Raw genomic sequence first — 21138 nt, forward strand, 5'->3', positions numbered from 1 at the left:
TTCCCCATGGGTATTCTTGGTCATCTCCACTGTTTTGGAAGTAGGTTTGACTGGCTGAGTAACACATGTGAGTACACCATCGACTATTATTATCAGCGACAAAGCAAATTTCTTCCACATATTCTTCTCTTCAGTCTCCAACATCTGAACCAAGTCGGCAATTGTTAGTTCCTTTTTTTCCCGAATAGTGTCTTCCAAACAGTCTTACATCCTTCTTCCTTTTTAACCACTGCGTTCACATCTCTCTTTTTTGGATATTTTCCATATTCCAGACCTGTCAGCAAATTCTTGTAATCCAAACTTTATTGGATGACCACCAAAAATAATCCACATATCATGCCGTTTTTTGGTCACCAACTGACGGCAAACTAATCCATGGATAAGCTTCTCTGAGAATGAAGCCTTGTTCGCAGGGATGCGAAAAAGCTGCCCAAATGGAGACTTTAAAAAGTTTTCCATTTATGTTGTTCCATTCAGCACCTTTGCTATTGTAGCAAGATACTCCGGTTTAGAATACGCATTGATCTTGGTTTCGAGAGGGTAATGGTCAAGAGCAAATAACCTCCGCGGTAAAACCAAAATCCTTGGAGAAACATTCTCTTGTTCTTCCAGAGCCAACCTACGAAGAACAATTTAGTACATATTAGTTTATACGTACACAAGAACTATGAACCCAAATTCCAATGTCTACCAAATTTCCAATTTGTACACAATTACGGTTCTACTTTCTTACCCGCCCCAAATACATAATTATTTAGAGAATTCAAAAACTTTTTAATCAAAACAATTCCCCCAAATTGTATTTTTGGATCTCGCGAATGTAGGATTTCGGTGGCAATCTCCTTTCAATCAAATGGGAAAATCAATCCAATCACTTACCTTCTTAATCTACTCCGGTAATGTAATACCCAATGAAGCTACTTTGTCGCGAACCTTCAATCTCTTCCTCTTCTTCTTCTTCTCGGTCAGATTCTTCTCGGTCTCCTTCTTCTTGGACTTCTTCTTCTACTTCTTGCAGATCTACACAACTAATTCAAATCTGCGGGTTCTTCGAAACGGTGTTCGACCACCAAATCGGACAACCAAAATCGCTTCCGCCGTTTATTGTTTCTTTCGACAACGACGAGTTACTTTTTACTGTAATAGAATTTTTAAAAAATATAAATTGAAACAGTGCAACGGTTGGTTTGTCCCCATATAATTAGTTTTAATCAAACAGAATTTCAGCACATCAGTTGGGTAATGAAACTAAAGTCTAATTGATCAGTTACAGGGTATAGTTGTCTTATTTTTACTAGGTGGCTAAAATCTGGAAAGCTTTTTTGAGTTTGCTTTCCCGTGAGAGAAATTATTGACTTGGAGTGGTTAGTGAAAAAATCTTAGAAGTATAGATGTAGTATAATAAAATATGATGCTAGCCAGGAGGTACAAAGAAACACATCTATCCGACTATCTTTTTACATTTTTCTCGCCCACTTCTCCCAACAACAAAAAAATGTTATATTCTATACATATTTTGACTTAACATTTGCAGAAACATGTACTGGAAAAAGAAAACAAAATTGAAAGAGAAAAGCGAAAAGAGCAATGGCGATAAGCTTGATAACCATAGCTATTTTGACCCTCTCAGTGTTACTAATTTCCTTGTCTCTCGGCGTCGTCACAGCAAAAGAGTTGCATCAGAATGAAGCAAAGTGGACAATGTACGAGCAATGGCTTGTGGAGAATGGGAAGAACTATTACGGTATCAGAGAGAAGGAGAGACGGTTCATAGTCTTCAAAGACAACTTGAAGCGCATTAAAGAACACAACTCGGATCCGAACCACAGTTACCAACGTGGGTTGAACCAGTTTTCGGACCTGACAGCTGATGAGTTTCGATCTAATTACTTAGGAGGGAAGATGGAAAAGAAGAGCGTATCAGATGTAGCGGAGATGTATCAGTACAGGGAAGGAGATATTTTGCCTGATGAAGTGGATTGGAGAAAGAGAGGAGCAGTGGTTCCACGAGTTAAAACACAAGGAGACTGTGGTATGATTTTCAATTTTCTTGGTATTATTATTTTGATTTTATATTGCCATTGTGTGGTTGAGATATAATTAGCGATTGATAAACATGTAGGAGGCTGTTGGGCGTTTGCGGCGACTGGAGCGGTGGAAAGTATAAACCAGATCACAACCGGATAATTGATATCTTTGTCGGAACAAGAACTCCTTGACTGTGACAGGACCGACAACTTTGGATGTATTGGAGGTGGAGCAGTATGGGCTTTTGACTTCATTGTTAGCAACGATGGTATAGTAACAAATGAAGTTTATCCTTACACTGGCAATGATACTGCAGCGTGCAAGGCCATTGAGGTTTGTAAAACCAAACATAGATGACGATCTTTTATTTTAGACTCAATTTTGGGTAACTTGATTCTACCAATTTGTCTTTAGCATTTCAACTAATCTTTTTTTCATCTCTGTTTTCATTATCAAGATGCCTACCACTTGTGTTGTTACCATTAATGGTCGTGAGGTTGTTCCTGTAAATGATGAGATGTCTTTGAAGAAAGATGTTGCTCATCAGCCTATTACTGTTATGATATCAGCAGCAAACATGAGCGAGTACACATCAGTAATTTCAATTGACATTGCTGGCACCAAAATGCTTGATTTTTTAATCTTTAAAACCCAACACTAACTTGTGATCATATTTTCGTTTTGGTTTTCTTGTGTTTTTCCTCAGGGTGTGTATAAAGGACCCTGTAGTAACTTAGGTGGAGACCATAATGTAATAATCGTGGGCTATGGAACATCATCAGATGAAGGAGACTACTGGCTTATTCGTAATTCATGGGGACCAGGATGGGGAGAAGGCGGATACCTTAGGCTCCAACGTAACTTCCATGAACCAACCGAGAAGTGTTCTGTCGCAATGGCGCCTGTATACCCAATCATGTGGAATTCTTCATCTGATTTGTTGTCCCCAAGTGTGTTTAAATTGCTTCTTTTATTTGCTTTTCAGTTAATTAGTTTGGCCTTGCTTTGAGATAGACTTTATTGGTGTTCAAGCTCGATCCACAAGGGTCTGTGTTGTTACCTTTTTAGTGATGCAGCGCCTACTATCATACATTGAGCTTCGTTTTATTTGTTCTTTCTGCTTTTGCCAAGTACTTGAGTTTTAGCTTCTGTTAGTCTATAATAATGATAACGATGGGATGGTCTTTATTTTCTAAAGTTGATCTTAATGGTTTCAGTTGTATAAGTAGAATTGTTAGTTGTTTCTTCTTAGTTTTTTTTTTAAAGCAAACAAAACAAGATTGTCTCAGTTCTCAAACCTCTCACTTTGAACTAAGCTCTCATTTTAGTTCTTTAGAATCCTAGCTTTCTTGCCTTCCAAACCTTTTTATCTTGCTGCAACATTTATTAGCAAGCCAATCCTCTCAAGGAGTTTTTTTCGGGATTATTTTAAGGTTCTTCATGTTTATTGTAATAACTTGACATAGCTCAGCTACTCTGCTGACAATATAGAGATGTATTTGCGGTAGTTATTGATTACATCAAAAATCTATTTGGAACCGTTAAGTACGTTATATAATAACCGTATTCAGTCACAGTCAAATATACATCTAATTAACTACAAGAAAACAGGAAATTTACGACTACGATTGGCGACTAAACTCGTGGTCGCCAAATTTAGCGACTGTTTAACTACTACTTTACAACTGCTAAAAGTTAGTCGTAAGTTAGTCGTTTTTTACCGACTGAAATGAGTAGTTGGTTCAGTAGTCGTTAATTAGCGACTACTTTACGACTGAAAGACAAGAAAGTAAATTTGTCAGCAAACAATAGCTAATTTGACGACTACATGGTGACTACTGCGGCGAGTCATTAACTTGGCTACTAAAATACGACTACATTTGTTAGTCGGCCATTTGGCGACTACTAAGCGACTATTGAGGTGAGTCGCAAAAATGTCGGCCAAAAAGAAACATGTTTTATTCGTTTGTGGGGTTGGTAAGCTTTGTTTTGTTGTGACGGTTAGTTTGAGTCACATCACAGTCGTTTTACAGTCGGTAATCAGTCGCCAAAATACTCTATATATACCACACCTTCGTTTCTTATTTCATTCACACCACAAGCAAGAGCATTAATAAGAAACAAATGGAGAGTGAGAAAAAAAAATTTGAGAGTGAGAAAAAAAACGAGAGTGGGAAAAAAAAAATCAAAAGAAAAAAAAAAACGAGAGTGAGAAAAAATCAAAAGAGAAAAAAAAAACGAGAGTGAGAGATCTTTAATAATGGCGGGAAGTTCTAATTATAGTCATTTTCGGGAGTGGATGTATAAGAGGCTTGATGAAGTGACGGGAAATTTCATGGAAGAGTTCAGCACTGGGGTAGAGGAGTTCATGGCTTTTGCAAATAGTCAGTGTTTAGCACAAAATAATGGTGGTAAGTTTCAATGCCCTTGTGATAAGTGCAAAAACGGTAGGCGTCTTCCGGGGGGTACAATTTGGAATCATATTTTTTGCTATGGGTTTATGCCAGATTATTATGTTTGGTATAAACATGGGGAAGAAATTAATATGGGCATAGGAACGAGTTATGTAGATCCGACGTTTGTAAGTGGGAATGAAGAAGGGGGTAATGTGGTAGGAGATAGATATGTGGATATGGTGAATGATGCATTTCGTTATAACATACGTTTAGATGATAATTATCATCAAGATAATTATCATCAAGATGGTAGTTATCAGAATGTCGAGGAACCGGTACTTAACCATTCCAAGAAATTCTACTACTTGTTAGAAGGTGCAAAAAATCCATTATATGATGGTTGTCATGAAGGTCACTCACAATTATCCCTAGCTGCTAGAGTCATGCAAAATAAGGCAATATGAGTGAAAAGTTAGTGGATTCGGTTTGTGAAATATTGACTGATTATTTACCAGAAGGAAAGCAAGCTACTGGCTCACATTATGAGACCAAAAAATTGATGCGCAATTTAGGCCTCCCATATCATACAATTGATGTTTGTATGAACAATTGTATGATATATTGGAAAGATGACGAAAAGGAAGATAAATGTCTGTTTTGTGGTGCACAAAGATGGAAGCCTCGAGAGGGCCGACGTAGAACCAAAGTACCATATAGTCGTATGTGGTATTTGCCTATTGCTGATAGATTGAAGAGAATGTATCAAAGCCACAAGACTGCAGCAGCAATGAGATGGCATGCCGAGCACCAAACAAAGGAGGGAGAAATGAATCATCCTTCTGATGCAGCGGAGTGGAGGTATTTTCAAGAACAACATCCTCGTTTTGCCGAAGAACCCCGTAACGTGTATCTTGGATTATGTACCGATGGGTTCAATCCATTTGGGATGTCTCGAAATCATTCTTTATGGCCTGTGATCTTGACGCCATATAATTGAAACGACCGACCTTTTTTTTTTTAAAAAAAATAATAATATAATAAATAGAACTACAACTAGTGGTCCCATACCCACTAGCCACCTAACCACAATCACAAACATCAGCGGAAATAACAATACCAACATAATATCCAATAGTACTCCAATAAAAACCAATAACCATAATCATCAACAATAATCAATCCAAACAACAAGAAACAAGGAACCAGCAACCTAGCAATGTTTCTAATGACCCAACTCTAGCAACCTAGCAATGCCAGACAACATCCAATCGAGTCCCTAGAACATCCTCCTCTTCATTGCCTTGATTCCACGATCACACTTTGCCTTTACCTGCACCACAAACACAATTGAGATGCATGAGTATTTGATAAACACTCAGTGAGGCAATCCTCCCATCTACTGGGCTATACACACAAGCAATAAGATCTCTACATGCCACAAACAACAACCAATAAAACAAACCAGGCAATATACAAAGCATGCGACGTCCATCGTAACTGAACAAGGGGTGTCGACCGACACCAGATGGTGTCGATCGATACTGAACATCTGGTGTCGACCGACACCAAACTGGTGTCGACCGACACCCTGCCCGACACTCCCGGAAACCCTAGTTTGCATCGACCGACACCTCCACATGGCATCGTTCGACACTCGCTAAAGTCCCGAGCCGTCCTCGCGTTGGTGTCGACCGACACCCCAACTGGTGTCGACCGACACCGATGCCGAGCAGCGATTTCCCCTCGATCAGAAACTCCAGATCTCGCCTCCAAGCTCCTCCAATCCGCTCCTTGCACTCCCAGAAGCCAAACCCAGCCCAGACAGCAACGAAATATCATAGAGAACTCAAGGAAACAACCACATAAGCACCAAATCACATAGAATCTAGAGATCTTAGCTTAGATAAGCCATGGTCATGCACTCACCTCTTTGCAGGAAGTTTCTGACCAATAAGGACGAATCCCTCACTCCTAGCAAGCTTCTAGCACCTTCCCAGCCTCCAATCTCTCAAGAACAGCCAAGAAATCTCACAATCTCACTCACAATCTCAAGAACACTCCTTTTCTCTCTGTTTTTGACAAAAACGGCCAAGAGAGGAGAAAAACTCGAGCTCCCCTCTTAAAAACCCGAGCTAGGGTTTTCCTTAAACCAACTCCCCAAACCGGACAATTAAAATTGAACCGACCAAACCGGCCACAACTGGTGTCGATCGATGCCTCACTAGAGGGTGTCGATCGACACCCTTACCAAAATACCAAAAAATTGGTTTGCGGGTGTTACAATTCTCCCCCACCAAACTAGATTCGTCCTCGAATCTCACACAACCATCAGTTAAGGACTCCCGTGCAACCGTCTCCACGGCCCGCACTCCTCCGACTGATCTACAGAAGGTCACCTCTAGGCGATAGACTCACGCTCCAGGCGTCATTTGCTCTTGACTTTTTGGACTTTCCTTTACTCATAGGCCTAGACCCTGAGTTTCATCGGCTCATCATCAGACGTAAGTCTGCATGCCAATGTTGGCTCCTCATCAGGCCTAAGCCCGCATGCCATAATATATAAGGAAAAGCCCAAACTCGTCTCTCGGGTTGCCACCCTACAGCGCGCCCCCGGATCGTCATCCGAAGTCGATATACCAACCATACTCCCGAGCCACAAAGTCTCTGAATATAGCAGTACTAGGAGAACCTAAGTCCCCCAAGAGTCGCGAGCAAACGATTCTGAACACGTCTGAGTCCTATCCCTACCCAGGTTTCCTTCCCGTGGCTCGCGTAGAGACATCTCAATGTCCTACCAACCACATATCCCCTCACCGGGATACCTCATGACCACACAAGGATCATACACACGCCACAAGGGCCGCCACAAAGGCCATCAAAATGTCCTAACGAGGACCGCCACCAAGGCCAAAACAAATGTCCTAAAGAGGACCGCCACCAAGGCCACTCGTCCCGAAAGACCGTCACAAAGACCATCTGTCCCGAATGACCGTCACAAAGACCGTCTGTCCCGAAGGACCGTCACAAAGACCATCTGTCCCGAAGGACCGTCACAAAGACCATCTGTCCCGAAGGACCGTCACAAAGACCATCTGTCCCGAAGGACCGTCACAAAGACCATCTGTCCCGAAGGACCGTCACAAAGACCATCTGTCCCGAAGGACCGTCACAAAGACACTCTGGCTAAACAGCCCGCCACAAAGGCCAACAATTGGCTAAAAGCCCGCCACAAAGGCCACACAATTGGCTAAAAGCCCGCCACTAAGGCCACACACACTGTCTAAAAAGACCGCCACACACATGCACCCTGACTCGAAAGTCCGCCACAAAGGCCACAAAGCCCCTCCGAGGCTCCCCACCGCTAAAATGGACAAATTCTAACTTCCGTAAAACTTTCCATATTTAGCACTTTCCATTTTTAGAAACTTTCCACTTTTGGAAACTTCTCTTCACAACCCCGCCTCACGGAAACTTTGTACCCCAAGCACCACCTCATCTTGTTACTGAGTCGCACAACCAACCACCCCAAGCGACCGAGTAACAAGAGAGATGGGCTGGAATACTCCATTCCCGCTCCAGCCACGGATTACAGATGGGACCAGGCTAAACAAGCTCAAGTCGCGGCTTGCTTCTCATACCACTTCTTGAACCTTGCCTTCATCCTTGCCTCAGGCTCCCAAGTCTGCTCCTCAACACCATCACAGTCCCACAGGACTCTCATCAAAGGAATCTTCTTCTTCCGAAGTTCCTTGATCCTCCTCTCGAGAACCCTCACTGGTCTCGCCTCCAAAGTCATGTTAGGCTGAAGATCCTCAGGAATCTTAGCCAACACCTCCTCTCCCTCACGGAGACACTTCCGCAACATAGACACATGGAAAACCTTATGGAATGCACGCATCACCTCAGGTAACTCCAATCTATATGCCACTGGTCCAACCCGCTCAATCACTCTGAATGGACCCATATACCTCGGACTCAACTTAGTCTCTGACAATGACCTGTTCGGACCCCGCAACATGGCCATCTTGAGGTACACTCTGTCTCCTACCTGAAACTCAAGATCTCTCCTCCTCTTATCGGCATAACTCCTCTGCCTATCCTGAGCCTCCTTCATGTTCAGCTTGAGAACCCGAATCTTCTCTGAGGTCTCCTGAACAAAACTAGCACCAAACATGCTCCTCTCCCCCACCTGAGTCCAGCATAATGGTGTACGACATGGTCTCCCATACAAAGCCTCATAAGGAGCCATCTTGATACTCCCCTGGTAACTGTTGTTGTAAGCAAACTCTACCAGGTTCAGATGATCTGCCCAATGGCCACCCCAATCCAACACACACATCCTCAGCAAATCCTCCAGCGTCTGGATCGTCCTCTCAGACTGTCCATCTGTCTGGGGATGATAAGCTGTACTCATATGCACCTTAGTGCCCATCTCTGCCTGAAATGCCTTCCAGAACACCGAAGTGAACTTAGAGTCCCTATCAGACACAATGCTCGCTGGCACCCCATGCAACCTGACAATCTCCCTCACATACTTCTTAGCCAAGACCGCTGCTCCATCAGTCTTCTTAATGGCCAGAAAATGTGCTGACTTAGTCAACCGGTCCACAATGACCCAAATAGCATCAAAGGTCCGTGACACTGGCAAACCCACCACAAAATCCATGGTGATCATATCCCACTTCCACTCAGGAATGGGTAAACTCTTCAGTAACCCGCCAGGAACCTGATGCTCAGCCTTCACTAGCTGACACACATCACACCTCGAAACCCAACTAGCCACATCCTTCTTCATCCCGACCCAATGATAGTACCTCTTGAGGTCACGGTACATCTTAGTCGCTCCTGGATGAATGGATAACTTGCTCGCATGAGCCTCTCTCAGAATCTCCTGTCTCAACTCCTCATCCTTGGGCACACACACACGACCGTGCACCAAGATAGTACCATTATCTGAGACCTGATACTCTGAGTCCACATCCTTAGAGGCATTCACCAGCCCCAAATCCTTCTCCTGAGCCAACCGCACTCTACTCAGAAGATCTGCTCTATCTACTGCTTCCAAACCCAACGGTTCCTGTGAAACAGCACACAAGCTCAAAGCACTGATCTCCCCTACCAGTGACTCCATCTCCTGCTCCTGAGCCGAAGCTACCTTCTTCCGACTCAGAGCATCTGCAACCGTGTTAGCCTTACCAGGATGATAGGCTATCTCCAAATCATAATCCGCCACAAGCTCCATCCACCGCCTCTGCCTCAAATTCAACTCAGGCTGAGTGAATATATACTTCAGGCTCTTATGATCTGTGAACACCTGCACCTTTGCACCATAAAGATAAGATCTCTAAATCTTCAGGGCAAAAACTACAGCACCCATCTCCAAATCATGAGTAGGATAGTTGCCTTCATGCACCCGCAACTGCCGCGAAGCATAGGCAATCACCTTCCCATGCTGCATCAGAACACAACCCAACCCAACTCTAGATGCATCTGTATAAACCACATAGGGTTCTCCCTGCTCAAGCAAAGCCAACACTGGCACAGTAGTCAACATCTCCTTCAGGCTTGCAAAGCCTTCCTCACACTCTTCTGACCAGACAAAAGGAACATCCTTCCCTGTCAACTTAGTCATAGGACGTGCTCTGCTTGCAAACCCCTGCACAAATCTCCTGTAATAACCTGCCAACCCAAGAAAACTTCTGATCTCTGTGGCATTCTGCGGTCTAGGCCAATCTCTGATAGCCTGAATCTTCTCTGGATCTACAGAAACCCCCTCTGCAGAAACAATGTGACCCAGAAAGCCCATCTCACGCTGCCAGAAACTACACTTGCTCAACTTGGCAAACAACTTCTGCTCCCGCAGCTTCTCCATAACCGCCCTCAAATGCACTGCATGCTCTTCAGGACTCTTGGAATAAACCAAGATATCGTCGATGAAAATGATGACAGATACATCCAGAAACTCCTGAAACACACTGTTCATCAATCTCATAAACGCTGCTGGCGCGTTAGTCAATCCAAAAGGCATCACCACAAACTCATAGTGCCCATATCTCGTCCTGAAAGCAGTCTTCCTCACATCTGCCTCATCTATCGGTATCTGATGATAACCCGACGCCAGATCTACCTTGGAGAACCAAGTAGCACCCCTCAACTGATCCAACAACTCATCGATCCTAGGAAGAGGATACTTGTTCTTCACAGTGACCCGGTTCAAACCCCGATAATCAATACACAACCGGAAACTCCCATCCTTCTTCTTCACAAACAACACCGGCGCTCCCCACGGTGATACACTAGAACGTATGAATCTCTTGCTCCATAAATCCTCTAGTTACTTCTTCAGCTCAACTAAACCAACACTCAAGTATGCCGACATCAACTCGCCCCCACCTGAATATCAACTCTCTTGTTCCTCCAAAAACCTCTAGTAACTTGCCAGTTAGGGAATCTTCCACAAGTTAGCTTATTCCAAAGATAGCTTTCCGCTTGGCAATTCTCCACAGCAAATCATCAATACGAACGTAATAAAACAAACAAGTACCATACGCTCGCATATTCTGATTCACCGCTTCAAATACTTTGCAGGCCGCTAACTCAAGCCACTTGACTTATTCCCTCCAACAAGCTTACCAAAACTTTGAATCTAGCAACCCTGTCCATCTCCAATGAACTTCATCCAACATCGTTGCAACGATTAGTTTATCCTGCCATGAAGGCTTTCCGTGAACTTATGAATCTGGCAAACATGCCTCTCCTGAATCAATCCTGCTGTAACTCCCCTTCCCGGGACTCCGGCACCACTGGCCTCACAATCCTGGCAAAACACCCACACATTCATAACCGCTCTGGTTCATAAAACCCTGGCCCAACGGCCAACATAATCCTAAAATCCAAGATTAAACCACCGTAAATCTCTCGAGGTCTACATTCAATCGTTATGTTTATACTCACGTCCTAGGAATTGCTTGCTCCCAACTCTTCCACTCTTAGGTCGAAACCTTTGAGTCATACCGATCTCACTCTCAGACCAGCGTCTTCGAGTTATACCGTCTCACTCTTGGACCACAATCCTCAAGATCTCGGTATCAGGGGAACTACTCATCCCCTCAGGAGAACAACATCCCCTCTGCCACTCTCGGAGCCCTCAGCCCCTCGAGCTATCGGTATTCAGGGGAATCACCATCCCCTCAGGAGCAACAATCCTTAACGACTATAAACATCTCTCGACACAACTACCTCCTGTGATCCGAGTATAACATTGCAATGTTACACCTGCCCACTCAACTTATAATATCCAACTGGATTAACCACCAAACAGAGAAATATCTGCTCCAACTGCATATGTCCACATATCCGCCTCTCTAGGCCCGATACCTCTTGAGACTAATCTCATACCGGTCATCTACAACCGCTCCATCCTCTTAACGTAAGTTGGAAAGTCCTCAACATCCGCAGCCCTCGACTGCACCCCGCCACATGTGGCACAACTGGAGCCTACACTGGTACCCCTCTCGGTAACCGCTCCAATAGCACGCCAACAGATCCGCCAAGCGATCATCTCGACCCTGGGCTCCACCTGCTGCAACCCCCACACCTGGGTTCCCAGCACCCCCGGCACGCTCACCGGCTAATCCCCTCTGGTCCCTCCTGATATGTTTGCGACCCTCTGACGTACCTCCTCGTGGAACTTTGGACTACACACTCGCTGGCCTCGGGACCCGCCCGACAATGACCACGACCACGTCCCCGTCCATGACCAACAACTCAAACACCTTAACCACTGATCTTCCAAGAACAGAGGCTAACAAGCAGAAAACAAATCAATACCACACAAAGAAACATAACAATAACTCACCGTGGAATCTCATTGAAGGCTCGAAGAGGATGTTCTAGGACTCCATGCCACACACAATTGACTAACTCTCATAATCAATCAAGACATGCAATCCCAAACATCACAACAGAAACCTAGTGAACCCAAACCTAGAACCGTAAGGGCTCTGATACCAAAATGAAACGACCGACCTTTTTTTTTTTTTTTTAAATAATAATATAATAAATAGAACTACAACTAGTGGTCCCATACCCACTAGCCACCTAACCACAATCACAAACATCAGCGGAAATAACAATACCAACATAATATCCAATAGTACTCCAATAAAAACCAATAACCATAATCATCAACAATAATCAATCCAAACAACAAGAAACAAGGAACCAGCAACCTAGCAATGTTTCTAATGACCCAACTCTAGCAACCTAGCAATGCCAGACAACATCCAATCGAGTCCCTAGAACATCCTCCTCTTCATTGCCTTGATTCCACGATCACACTTTGCCTTTACCTGCACCACAAACACAATTGAGATGCATGAGTATTTGATAAACACTCAGTGAGGCAATCCTCCCATCTACTGGGCTATACACACAAGCAATAAGATCTCTACATGCCACAAACAACAACCAATAAAACAAACCAGGCAATATACAAAGCATGCGACGTCCATCGTAACTGAACAAGGGGTGTCGACCGACACCAGATGGTGTCGATCGATACTGAACATCTGGTGTCGACCGACACCAAACTGGTGTCGACCGACACCAAACTGGTGTCGACCGACACCCTGCCCGACACTCCCGGAAACCCTAGTTTGCATCGACCGACACCTCCACATGGCATCGTTCGACACTCGCTAAAGTCCCGAGCCGTCCTCGCGTTGGTGTCGACCGACACCCCAACTGGTGTCGACCGACACCGATGCCGAGCAGCGATTTCCCCTCGATCAGAAACTCCAGATCTCGCCTCCAAGCTCCTCCAATCCGCTCCTTGCACTCCCAGAAGCCAAACCCAGCCCAGACAGCAACGAAATATCATAGAGAACTCAAGGAAACAACCACATAAGCACCAAATCACATAGAATCTAGAGATCTTAGCTTAGATAAGCCATGGTCATGCACTCACCTCTTTGCAGGAAGTTTCTGACCAATAAGGACGAATCCCTCACTCCTAGCAAGCTTCTAGCACCTTCCCAGCCTCCAATCTCTCAAGAACAGCCAAGAAATCTCACAATCTCACTCACAATCTCAAGAACACTCCTTTTCTCTCTGTTTTTGACAAAAACGGCCAAGAGAGGAGAAAAACTCGAGCTCCCCTCTTAAAAACCCGAGCTAGGGTTTTCCTTAAACCAACTCCCCAAACCGGACAATTAAAATTGAACCGACCAAACCGGCCACAACTGGTGTCGATCGATGCCTCACTAGAGGGTGTCGATCGACACCCTTACCAAAATACCAAAAATTGGTTTGCGGGTGTTACAATAATCTACCCCCTGGTATGTGCATGAATACCGAGTATTTGTTTCTTACAATTCTGAATTCAGGGCCAAATCATCCGCGAGCTAGTCTTGATATATTTCTCCAACCTCTTATTGAGGAGTTAAAAGAGTTGTGGTCTACTAGAGTTGATGCGTACGATGTGTCCTTGAGTCAAAATATTAATCTAAAAGCAGCGCTGATGTGGACGATCAGCGATTTCCCGGCATATGGCATGTTATCTGGATGGACAACACATGGTAAATTGTCTTGTCCAGTTTGCATGGACGATACAAAGTCTTTTTATCTACCTAATGGAAGGAAGACATGTTGGTTTGATTGTCACCGGAGATTTCTTCCTCATGGTCATCCTCTTCGGCAGAATAAAAAAGACTTCTTAAAAGGTAAAGACGCTATGAGAGAGTATCCACCTGAGTCTTTGACCGGTGAGCAAATTTACTCTGAGCGATTGGGTGGTGTGAATCCACCAAAAACGAAGGACGTCGGTGGAAATGGTCATGAAAAGAAGATGCCGGGATATGGGAAGCAACACAACAGGCACAAAGAAAGCATATTGTGGCAGCTGCCATACTGGAGGGACCTCAATCTACGACATAATATTGATGTGATGCATAAATAGAAGAATTTTTTGGACAACATCATGTATACTCTTATCCGTGTGAAGGGTAAATCAAAAGATACCATCATGTCAAGATTGGATTTAGTGAAGTTTTGTTTTCGGCCACACTTACATCTAGATAGTAGGGGTAAAGCACCTTTCCCGACATATATATTGACAGACGAAGCCAGAACAAGCTTATTGGAATGTGTGAAACACTCAGTTAAATTCCCTGATGGTTATTCGTCAGACTTAGCTAGTTGTGTTGATATGGAAAATGGAAAGTTTTCTGGCATGAAGAGCCATGATTGCCATGTTTTTATGGAACGGTTACTTCCATTTATCTTTGCAGAACTGCTACACAGGAATGTCCACCTTGCGTTATCAGGTACTCGTTAATTAATAAATCAAAATTCTATTTATTTATGAAGTACTTATATAATTCTTAATGTGATATTGAAGTTTGAATATATCTTGTAGGGGTTGGAGCATTTTTCTGGGACTTATGTTCTAGGACTTTGCATACAAGTCGCCTTCAAATTCTAAAACAGAATATAGTTCTCATCCTATGCAACTTGGAAAAGATCTTTCCACCATCCTTTTTTGATGTGATGGAGTACCTGCATATACATCTCCCTTACGAAGCTGAATTAGGAGGTCCTGTCCAATATAGGTGGATGTATCATTTTGAAAGATTTTTAAAAAAATTGAAAGGAAAAGCAAAGAACAAAAGGTATGCAGCAGGATCAATTGTTGAATCATATATCAATGACGAGATTGCATACTTCTCAGAGCACTACTTTGCCGAGAACATACAAACAAAATCAAGGTAAATGCTATCAAGATTTGAATTTATTGTGTGAATATATATTTAATTTTCAATCATTTGGTCATGTTAACAAGATTTGATGAAGGTGAAAACCCTGTATATCATGTGCATGGAGTGCCTTCTATATTTACTCACGTTGGCCGTCCAAGTGGGGAAATGCATGAAACATGGCTCTCAAGCCGAGACTATCAATGCGCACACGCATATGTTTTAAGAAATTGTGACTATTTCAAGCCAATTGAGAGGTATATATATAATTAAGTAGGGATCGCTCAAATTATATATAATCTGCTATGATCTCTCATATATTTGTGTTTGTCTTGTATATATAGTATGTTCGAGGATTTTCTTTCAGCAAAATATCCAGGACTTCCTGAGAAGGAACTCTCCGCCAAAAGAGCAGACGAATATAATTTATGGGTTAAAAAATACGTGTGTGACAACAATACTCTATATATAAATACTTATTAAAATTATTGAAAATAACTTATACATATATATGCGGAAAATTGGTATTTTCATACCCCAGCTAAGGGGGTATGTTGAATTCCTACCCCAACTTTACTAATGAGCAAATACATACATTAACTTAAATAAAATTCAAATTCACTACTCCAACTTGTAAAACGGTGTTGAATCATACACAAGCCGTAACGGTGTTAGTAAACCGTTAACAACTGTTTACGTGGAAGCCACGTAAGAAACGACGTCGTTTTGAGAAACAAAAGAAACAGCTTCTCTGTCTCAAAACGACGTCGTTTAACGCTTCTTCTTCCCTTTTTCTTCATTCCCGACTCGAGTTATTTTGCTCCATCCCGACACTCGTTTCTTCTGTTCTTTTCACCCATATATCAAAATCAATTGGTCAATTGATTTAATTAGCAACAATTATCGTTAACGGTTGAAGAAGCATTTTATATACACAATTCGTAACGGCTGAAGAATCAATTGGTCAATTGATTCAAGTTCAACCAACGAGACTCAGATTTTGTTGGAAACGAAACAAACGTAAAGCGAAGAAATGGGAATAGTGGCCAGGATCAGAGTTCTGTTGCCATTTCCGTTCTACTGGTGGCTGTGGACGAATCCTCAGTCATGGGTCAATCTTTGTGGCCGAGGAAGAGACCCATCAACGATGATGGCGCGTGTATCTCACGTCCTCAAGGCTGCTAAACTCTTCTCTCTCTTCTCTATCGCTTTTCTCTCCTGGCCGCCTCCGCTCTACTTCTGGCCCCTAATGGCCTTTGGCCAGTTTCTCAACTTCAGGTACAATCTTCAGCAACTCTCTTTGTTGAGTCAAAATCGAATGCGTTAGATCGATGAAATTTGGAATCTTTTAGTCAACCCCAACCCCATTAGTTAGCTTGATTCCCTATTGTGTAATGCCTCACTTCTCCACGGTCTAATCTTTACTGGTTGTTAAAGTTTTGTCTTTTTCAAGTTTCAACCATCGAATCTGGTTTAAGCTTTTAAGCTCGAATCTGTCTTAAAAGGTCACATCTTTGACAGCTAGGTGAAGTTGATGTTTGATTCAATTAGCAGTTTAGTTCTTTTCAACAATTTATGGGTGAAAAGAAGAGAAGAAATGAGAGTCAGGATGGAGCAAAATAACTCGAGTCGGGAATGAAGAAAAAGGGAAGAAGAAGCGTTAAACGACGTCGTTTTGAGTCACAGAAGCTGTTTCTTTTGTTTTTCAAAACGACGTTGTTTCTTACGTGGCTTCCACGTAAGCAGTCGTTAACGGTCTATTAACACCGTTACGGCTCGTGTATGATTCAACACCGTTTTACAAGTTGGAGTAGTGAATTTGAATTTTATTTAAGTTAATGTATGGATTTGCTCATTGGTAAAATTGGGGTAGGAATTCAACATACCCCTTTAGCTGGGGTATGAAAATACCGATTTTCCATATATAAGCAGGTTACTTACTGGAACGCCACAAATCTATTTCCTACTTGGGTTCAAGAGATAGTGCATGGATCTTTAAACAAGGTCAAAACATAGCCAATGTATTTTACAAGAGGCTATTTGTTTCATACAGAGAATCACGGCGCTGGACGAAGCACATGTAACTATCGGGTATGTGCTAAGGGTGAAAATTACACGGATGAATCTGATGCAGCGGATTTCTACGGAACCATAACTGATATCATAGAGCTTCAATATGAGGGGATGGTTAATTTGAGAATCACACTTTTTAATTGCAAGTGGTATGACCCTGTTATCGGTACAGGCACTCGGATCAGCAATGGTGGTGTCATAGACGTACTTTCAACAAGAAAGTACAATAAATACGAACCATTTATTCTAGGTAAGTATATATATATATATACATGTGTATTTATTTATCTGTAAATAAAACATTATTGTTGATATGCTAATGTAACTTTCATAATTTGCAAATGCAGCCTCTCAAGCAGAACAAGTGTGTTATATTCCGTATTCATACATAAAAAAACCGAAGCAAATATGGTTCAATGTTCTAAAGGTGAATCCGAGGGGAAACATTTCTGGAGAATATGTCAACAGTTCAGAGACGACTCTTTTGCAAACCGAAAATGATGATGTTGTATTGATGACTACAATTGAAAATATTGTACTTGACAATTTGGAAGAGGAAGTACACCCAATAAATCTAGATTACGGCGTTGAGGATGTGGAACCTGAAGATGAATTCTTGTGTAATTTATCATCTTCGGATGATGAAGAACCAGATGATGAAGAATCCTCCTAATTATGTTTATGTCAAATTTGTGCAATAAATAATATGTAATATATCCTGAATTGTGTTCTAAATAATATGTAATATATATTAAATGTTATGTTTAAAAATATATAAATTAAGCCAAATATATAAATTAAGCCAAATATGTAAATTAAGCCAAATATATTAAATGTTATGTTTAAAAATATATAAATTAAATTATATGGATTTAAAAGGATTAAATTAAGCCACTGATTAGCGACCATTAAGTGACTAAGTTCAAAATACTTGGGTTTAATTACCCCAATCCGTTAATGGACTAGATTATAGACTTCTTAAACAAGCCCAGCCTTTTTAAAAAAATTAGTCTGCGTATATGCCAACTACTTAGGGACTGATAAGCGACTATATTGAAGCTTATTGGGTTAATTAAACACGAAATCCATTAACGGCCCATCACACACGACCTAACCCTAATCGTTAACCTAATCTCTAATCATTCTCACCTTTCTTCTTCTTTGTGTTCTTCGCCGTTTTCTCTCTAACATCGAAACCCTAATCTTCGCCGTTCTTCGCCGTTTTCTCTCTAACATTGAAGATGCCTCTTGTCAAGAAGCCTGGACGCAAGAGAAATGTTGCCCCCAACGCTTCTCTCAGACCCGGTGGCTCTAATCCATTGTCTAAGGTGAGAAGACTCAACCCTCTACCGCCTCAATACAACTTCACTCCGGTGGCTGAAAATCCTACGCCTCCGACGCCTCAAGAAGAAGTCCGCGTTTCTCCCCAGCTATCGACATCTGCGGCACCGCAAGTCAGAAACTATCCACCACCGCAGGTCCTTTTTAGAGACTCTGTGAATCGAGTTGGTGTAGAGCATCCATCTCGGTCATCAACCGAAGTGATGAACAATTCACCGGTTCAATCGAATCCATTGGAAGATTCTGCGAGATCTCCAAATGCAGCCTCTCACGCTCAAAGTCATCCTTCTTCTCAAGGTCACAACTTTGCAGAGTCAGATCCAGTCTTGCCAGAACTCCAGGAGGACACGTTGAGGGCTCTAAACACGATACTTATGGTGCCGGACCGTCATAAGTTCACCACCGTCCTCTCTCCGGAACCGAAGCCTAACACGACTTGGTATGTCTACTTTTTCATAATTTTACAACCGTGTTCTAGTTAGTTGGTTGATTTTTGTTGTCTGATTGTAGTAAATACTCTTAGGGATTCATGTCTGTTATTGGTTGGCTTCAGATTGTAGTAAACGACTGAATGTGTTTAATGTCTGTTTCAGTGTGTAGTAAACGATTTTAACTAACCGTGTTCTAGTTAGTTGAGAAACAAATTCTGAAACAACCGTGTTCTAGTTTGTAAATTAGTTAGACTTACAACCGTGTTCTAGTTTCTGTCAACCGTGTTTCAGTGTTTCATGTCTGTTATTGGTTGGCTTCAGATTGTAGTAAACGACTGAATGTGTTTAATGTCTGTTTCAGTGTGTAGTAAACGATTTTAACTAACCGTGTTCTAGTTAGTTGTGAAACAAATTCTGAAACAACCGTGTTCTAGTTTGTAAATTAGTTAGACTTACAACCGTGTTTTAGTTTCTGTCAACCGTGTTTCAGTGTTTCATGTCTGTCAAAGAACTGACTTGATTCTTTTGTTATGTGAGGTTTACTCGTGATGCAAGATCAGCACTGGTTCGGAAGATTACTAGAGTTTTTACAAACAAATTTGATGGTCCATACTACAATTGGTCATGTGTGCCTCCGGATAGACAAGAAAAATACTTCCTTGAGTTTGCGGTATAGTTTTATGTTCTGAGGTTTCATTCATAGATATGTTTTGATTAAGTTGTTGTTCACTAACGTAATTCTATTTTCCTTTTTTCATAGAAAACACACACTTGGGATCCTTTAATAACAGGAACAGTGCAAGCGTATTTCTATGAGATATGCCAACGACGGATGAAAAACATGGTTAGCGACGTTAGGATTAGTCGAGTGCAACCTAAATGGATCGAGGGTGACCTGTGGAAAATAATGGTTGCTCAGTGGAGACTGAAGAAGCACAAGAAAGGAGTCGAATCTATTCCAAAGCTCGCATGTCAGACCGTAATGGTCTCGGTCCTCACATGCACTTATCTGGGCCAACATCTTATCAACAAGTCAAACAAGGCTTGGTGAGTAACTTTGTTTTTTTCTTACACCTTTGCAACTTAAACTTATGTCTTAACCCTTTTCTTTGTTTTTGTAACATTCCAGCAAGAAAAACTTGGGAGACCAGTGAGTCTCGGTGAGGTTTTCAAAGAGACTCATACAAAGCCAGATGGTAGGTATGTGGATCGCAAGGTCGAGAAGATCTTTACAACTTATGAGAAAAACTTACAAGCTAAGCTATCTGAGATTGAGTCAGATCCTTCACGAGTTCAGGAGCTCACAGGAGAAGATTATACTGCCATCTTTCTTCAGGTAAAGTTACATTTCTCACAATATATATTTAAAGAGTCTTTAACTTTCATATGAGGTATTTACAGTTTCACCTTTTCTTTTCTCAGTCCACCGAGAAGGATTCACGAGGTAATATTTTTGGGCTTGGTAGCCTCAAGGATCATCTTCAGGGTCTTCTCAATGGCAACAGCTATCATCAACAAGGACAGTCATCATCGTTTGTAGCATTGCAAGAGCAAATGAAGGAAGCTCAAAGGATCATTGAAGAACAAGTTGCTTATGCGACAAAACGTGATGCTGAGTTTGCTGCTTGTGAAGCAGAACATTCCAAAGTTGTGGCTGAGCAACAGAAGAAGATTGATCGCTTGGAAAAGTTCATGCAGAAACTTGATCCGGTCTTTCTTGAGTTCCATGAGTCTGAATCAAGTGATGCATCCATCGACCCTCCTACATAAAGAGCATTTCCTCCTTAGGTTAATTCTTAGGCTACTTATCTCTCTCTATTTCTTACTCTAATGAAGTTGACAATTTGGGATGATGTGTTGTTCCTTGTCACTTAAGAGAATCATAGTGTTAGTTCTCTCTTTTGGTTGTGACAAAAATATGGTTCTCTCTTTTTGTTATTGCTTATGTGGTGTACTAATTACAATTATGGTTAACTTTTGGTAATTAAAAATGCAAATTTTAAGGCTTTCTTTGATTATAAATTCGAGTTATAAACAAAACAAAAAAGAAAAGATTCTGGTTTTTAATCCCTATAATCTTCAAATAGTCATTAAATCTATCTTTACATAGTCGCA

General features: G+C 42.0%; 1 protein-coding gene and 2 pseudogenes across 2 annotated transcripts; all 3 read left to right on the forward strand.

The window, feature by feature from the left end:
- The first annotated feature begins 1412 nt into the window (after positions 1 to 1412).
- On the forward strand, positions 1413 to 3135 carry LOC104712027 (putative cysteine protease RDL3). 2 transcript variants are annotated; one of them, XM_087467513.1, is made up of 4 exons: positions 1413 to 2032; positions 2123 to 2361; positions 2486 to 2623; positions 2735 to 3135. In XM_087467513.1, exons 1-2 carry the CDS (start codon positions 1588 to 1590, stop codon positions 2185 to 2187), a joined length of 510 nt encoding a protein of 169 aa, XP_087323639.1. In that variant the 5' UTR covers positions 1413 to 1587; the 3' UTR covers positions 2188 to 2361; positions 2486 to 2623; positions 2735 to 3135. The 2 variants fall into 2 exon arrangements, with proteins under 2 accessions (XP_087323639.1, XP_087323638.1); XM_087467512.1 differs by having other exon boundaries at positions 2486 to 2613.
- LOC147938159 (putative cysteine protease RDL3 pseudogene) lies at positions 2486 to 3257 on the forward strand (annotated as a pseudogene).
- A 1021-nt stretch (positions 3258 to 4278) lies between these two features.
- LOC147938160 (uncharacterized) lies at positions 4279 to 17924 on the forward strand (annotated as a pseudogene).
- Positions 17925 to 21138: the final 3214 nt, after the last annotated feature.

This window comes from Camelina sativa, chromosome 9 (assembly GCF_030686135.1).
Source record: "Camelina sativa cultivar CO46 ecotype springtype chromosome 9, ASM3068613v1".
Classification (NCBI taxonomy): domain Eukaryota; kingdom Viridiplantae; phylum Streptophyta; class Magnoliopsida; order Brassicales; family Brassicaceae; genus Camelina; species Camelina sativa.

Bases quoted from the DNA above. Each gene is read 5' to 3' on its own strand.
- LOC104712027 (XM_087467513.1), top strand. From the start codon at position 1,588: ATGGCGATAAGCTTGATAACCATAGCTATTTTGACCCTCTCAGTGTTA. The intron at 2,033-2,122 runs GTATGATTTTCA...ATAAACATGTAG, and splicing joins TAAAACACAAGGAGACTGTG to GAGGCTGTTGGGCGTTTGCG.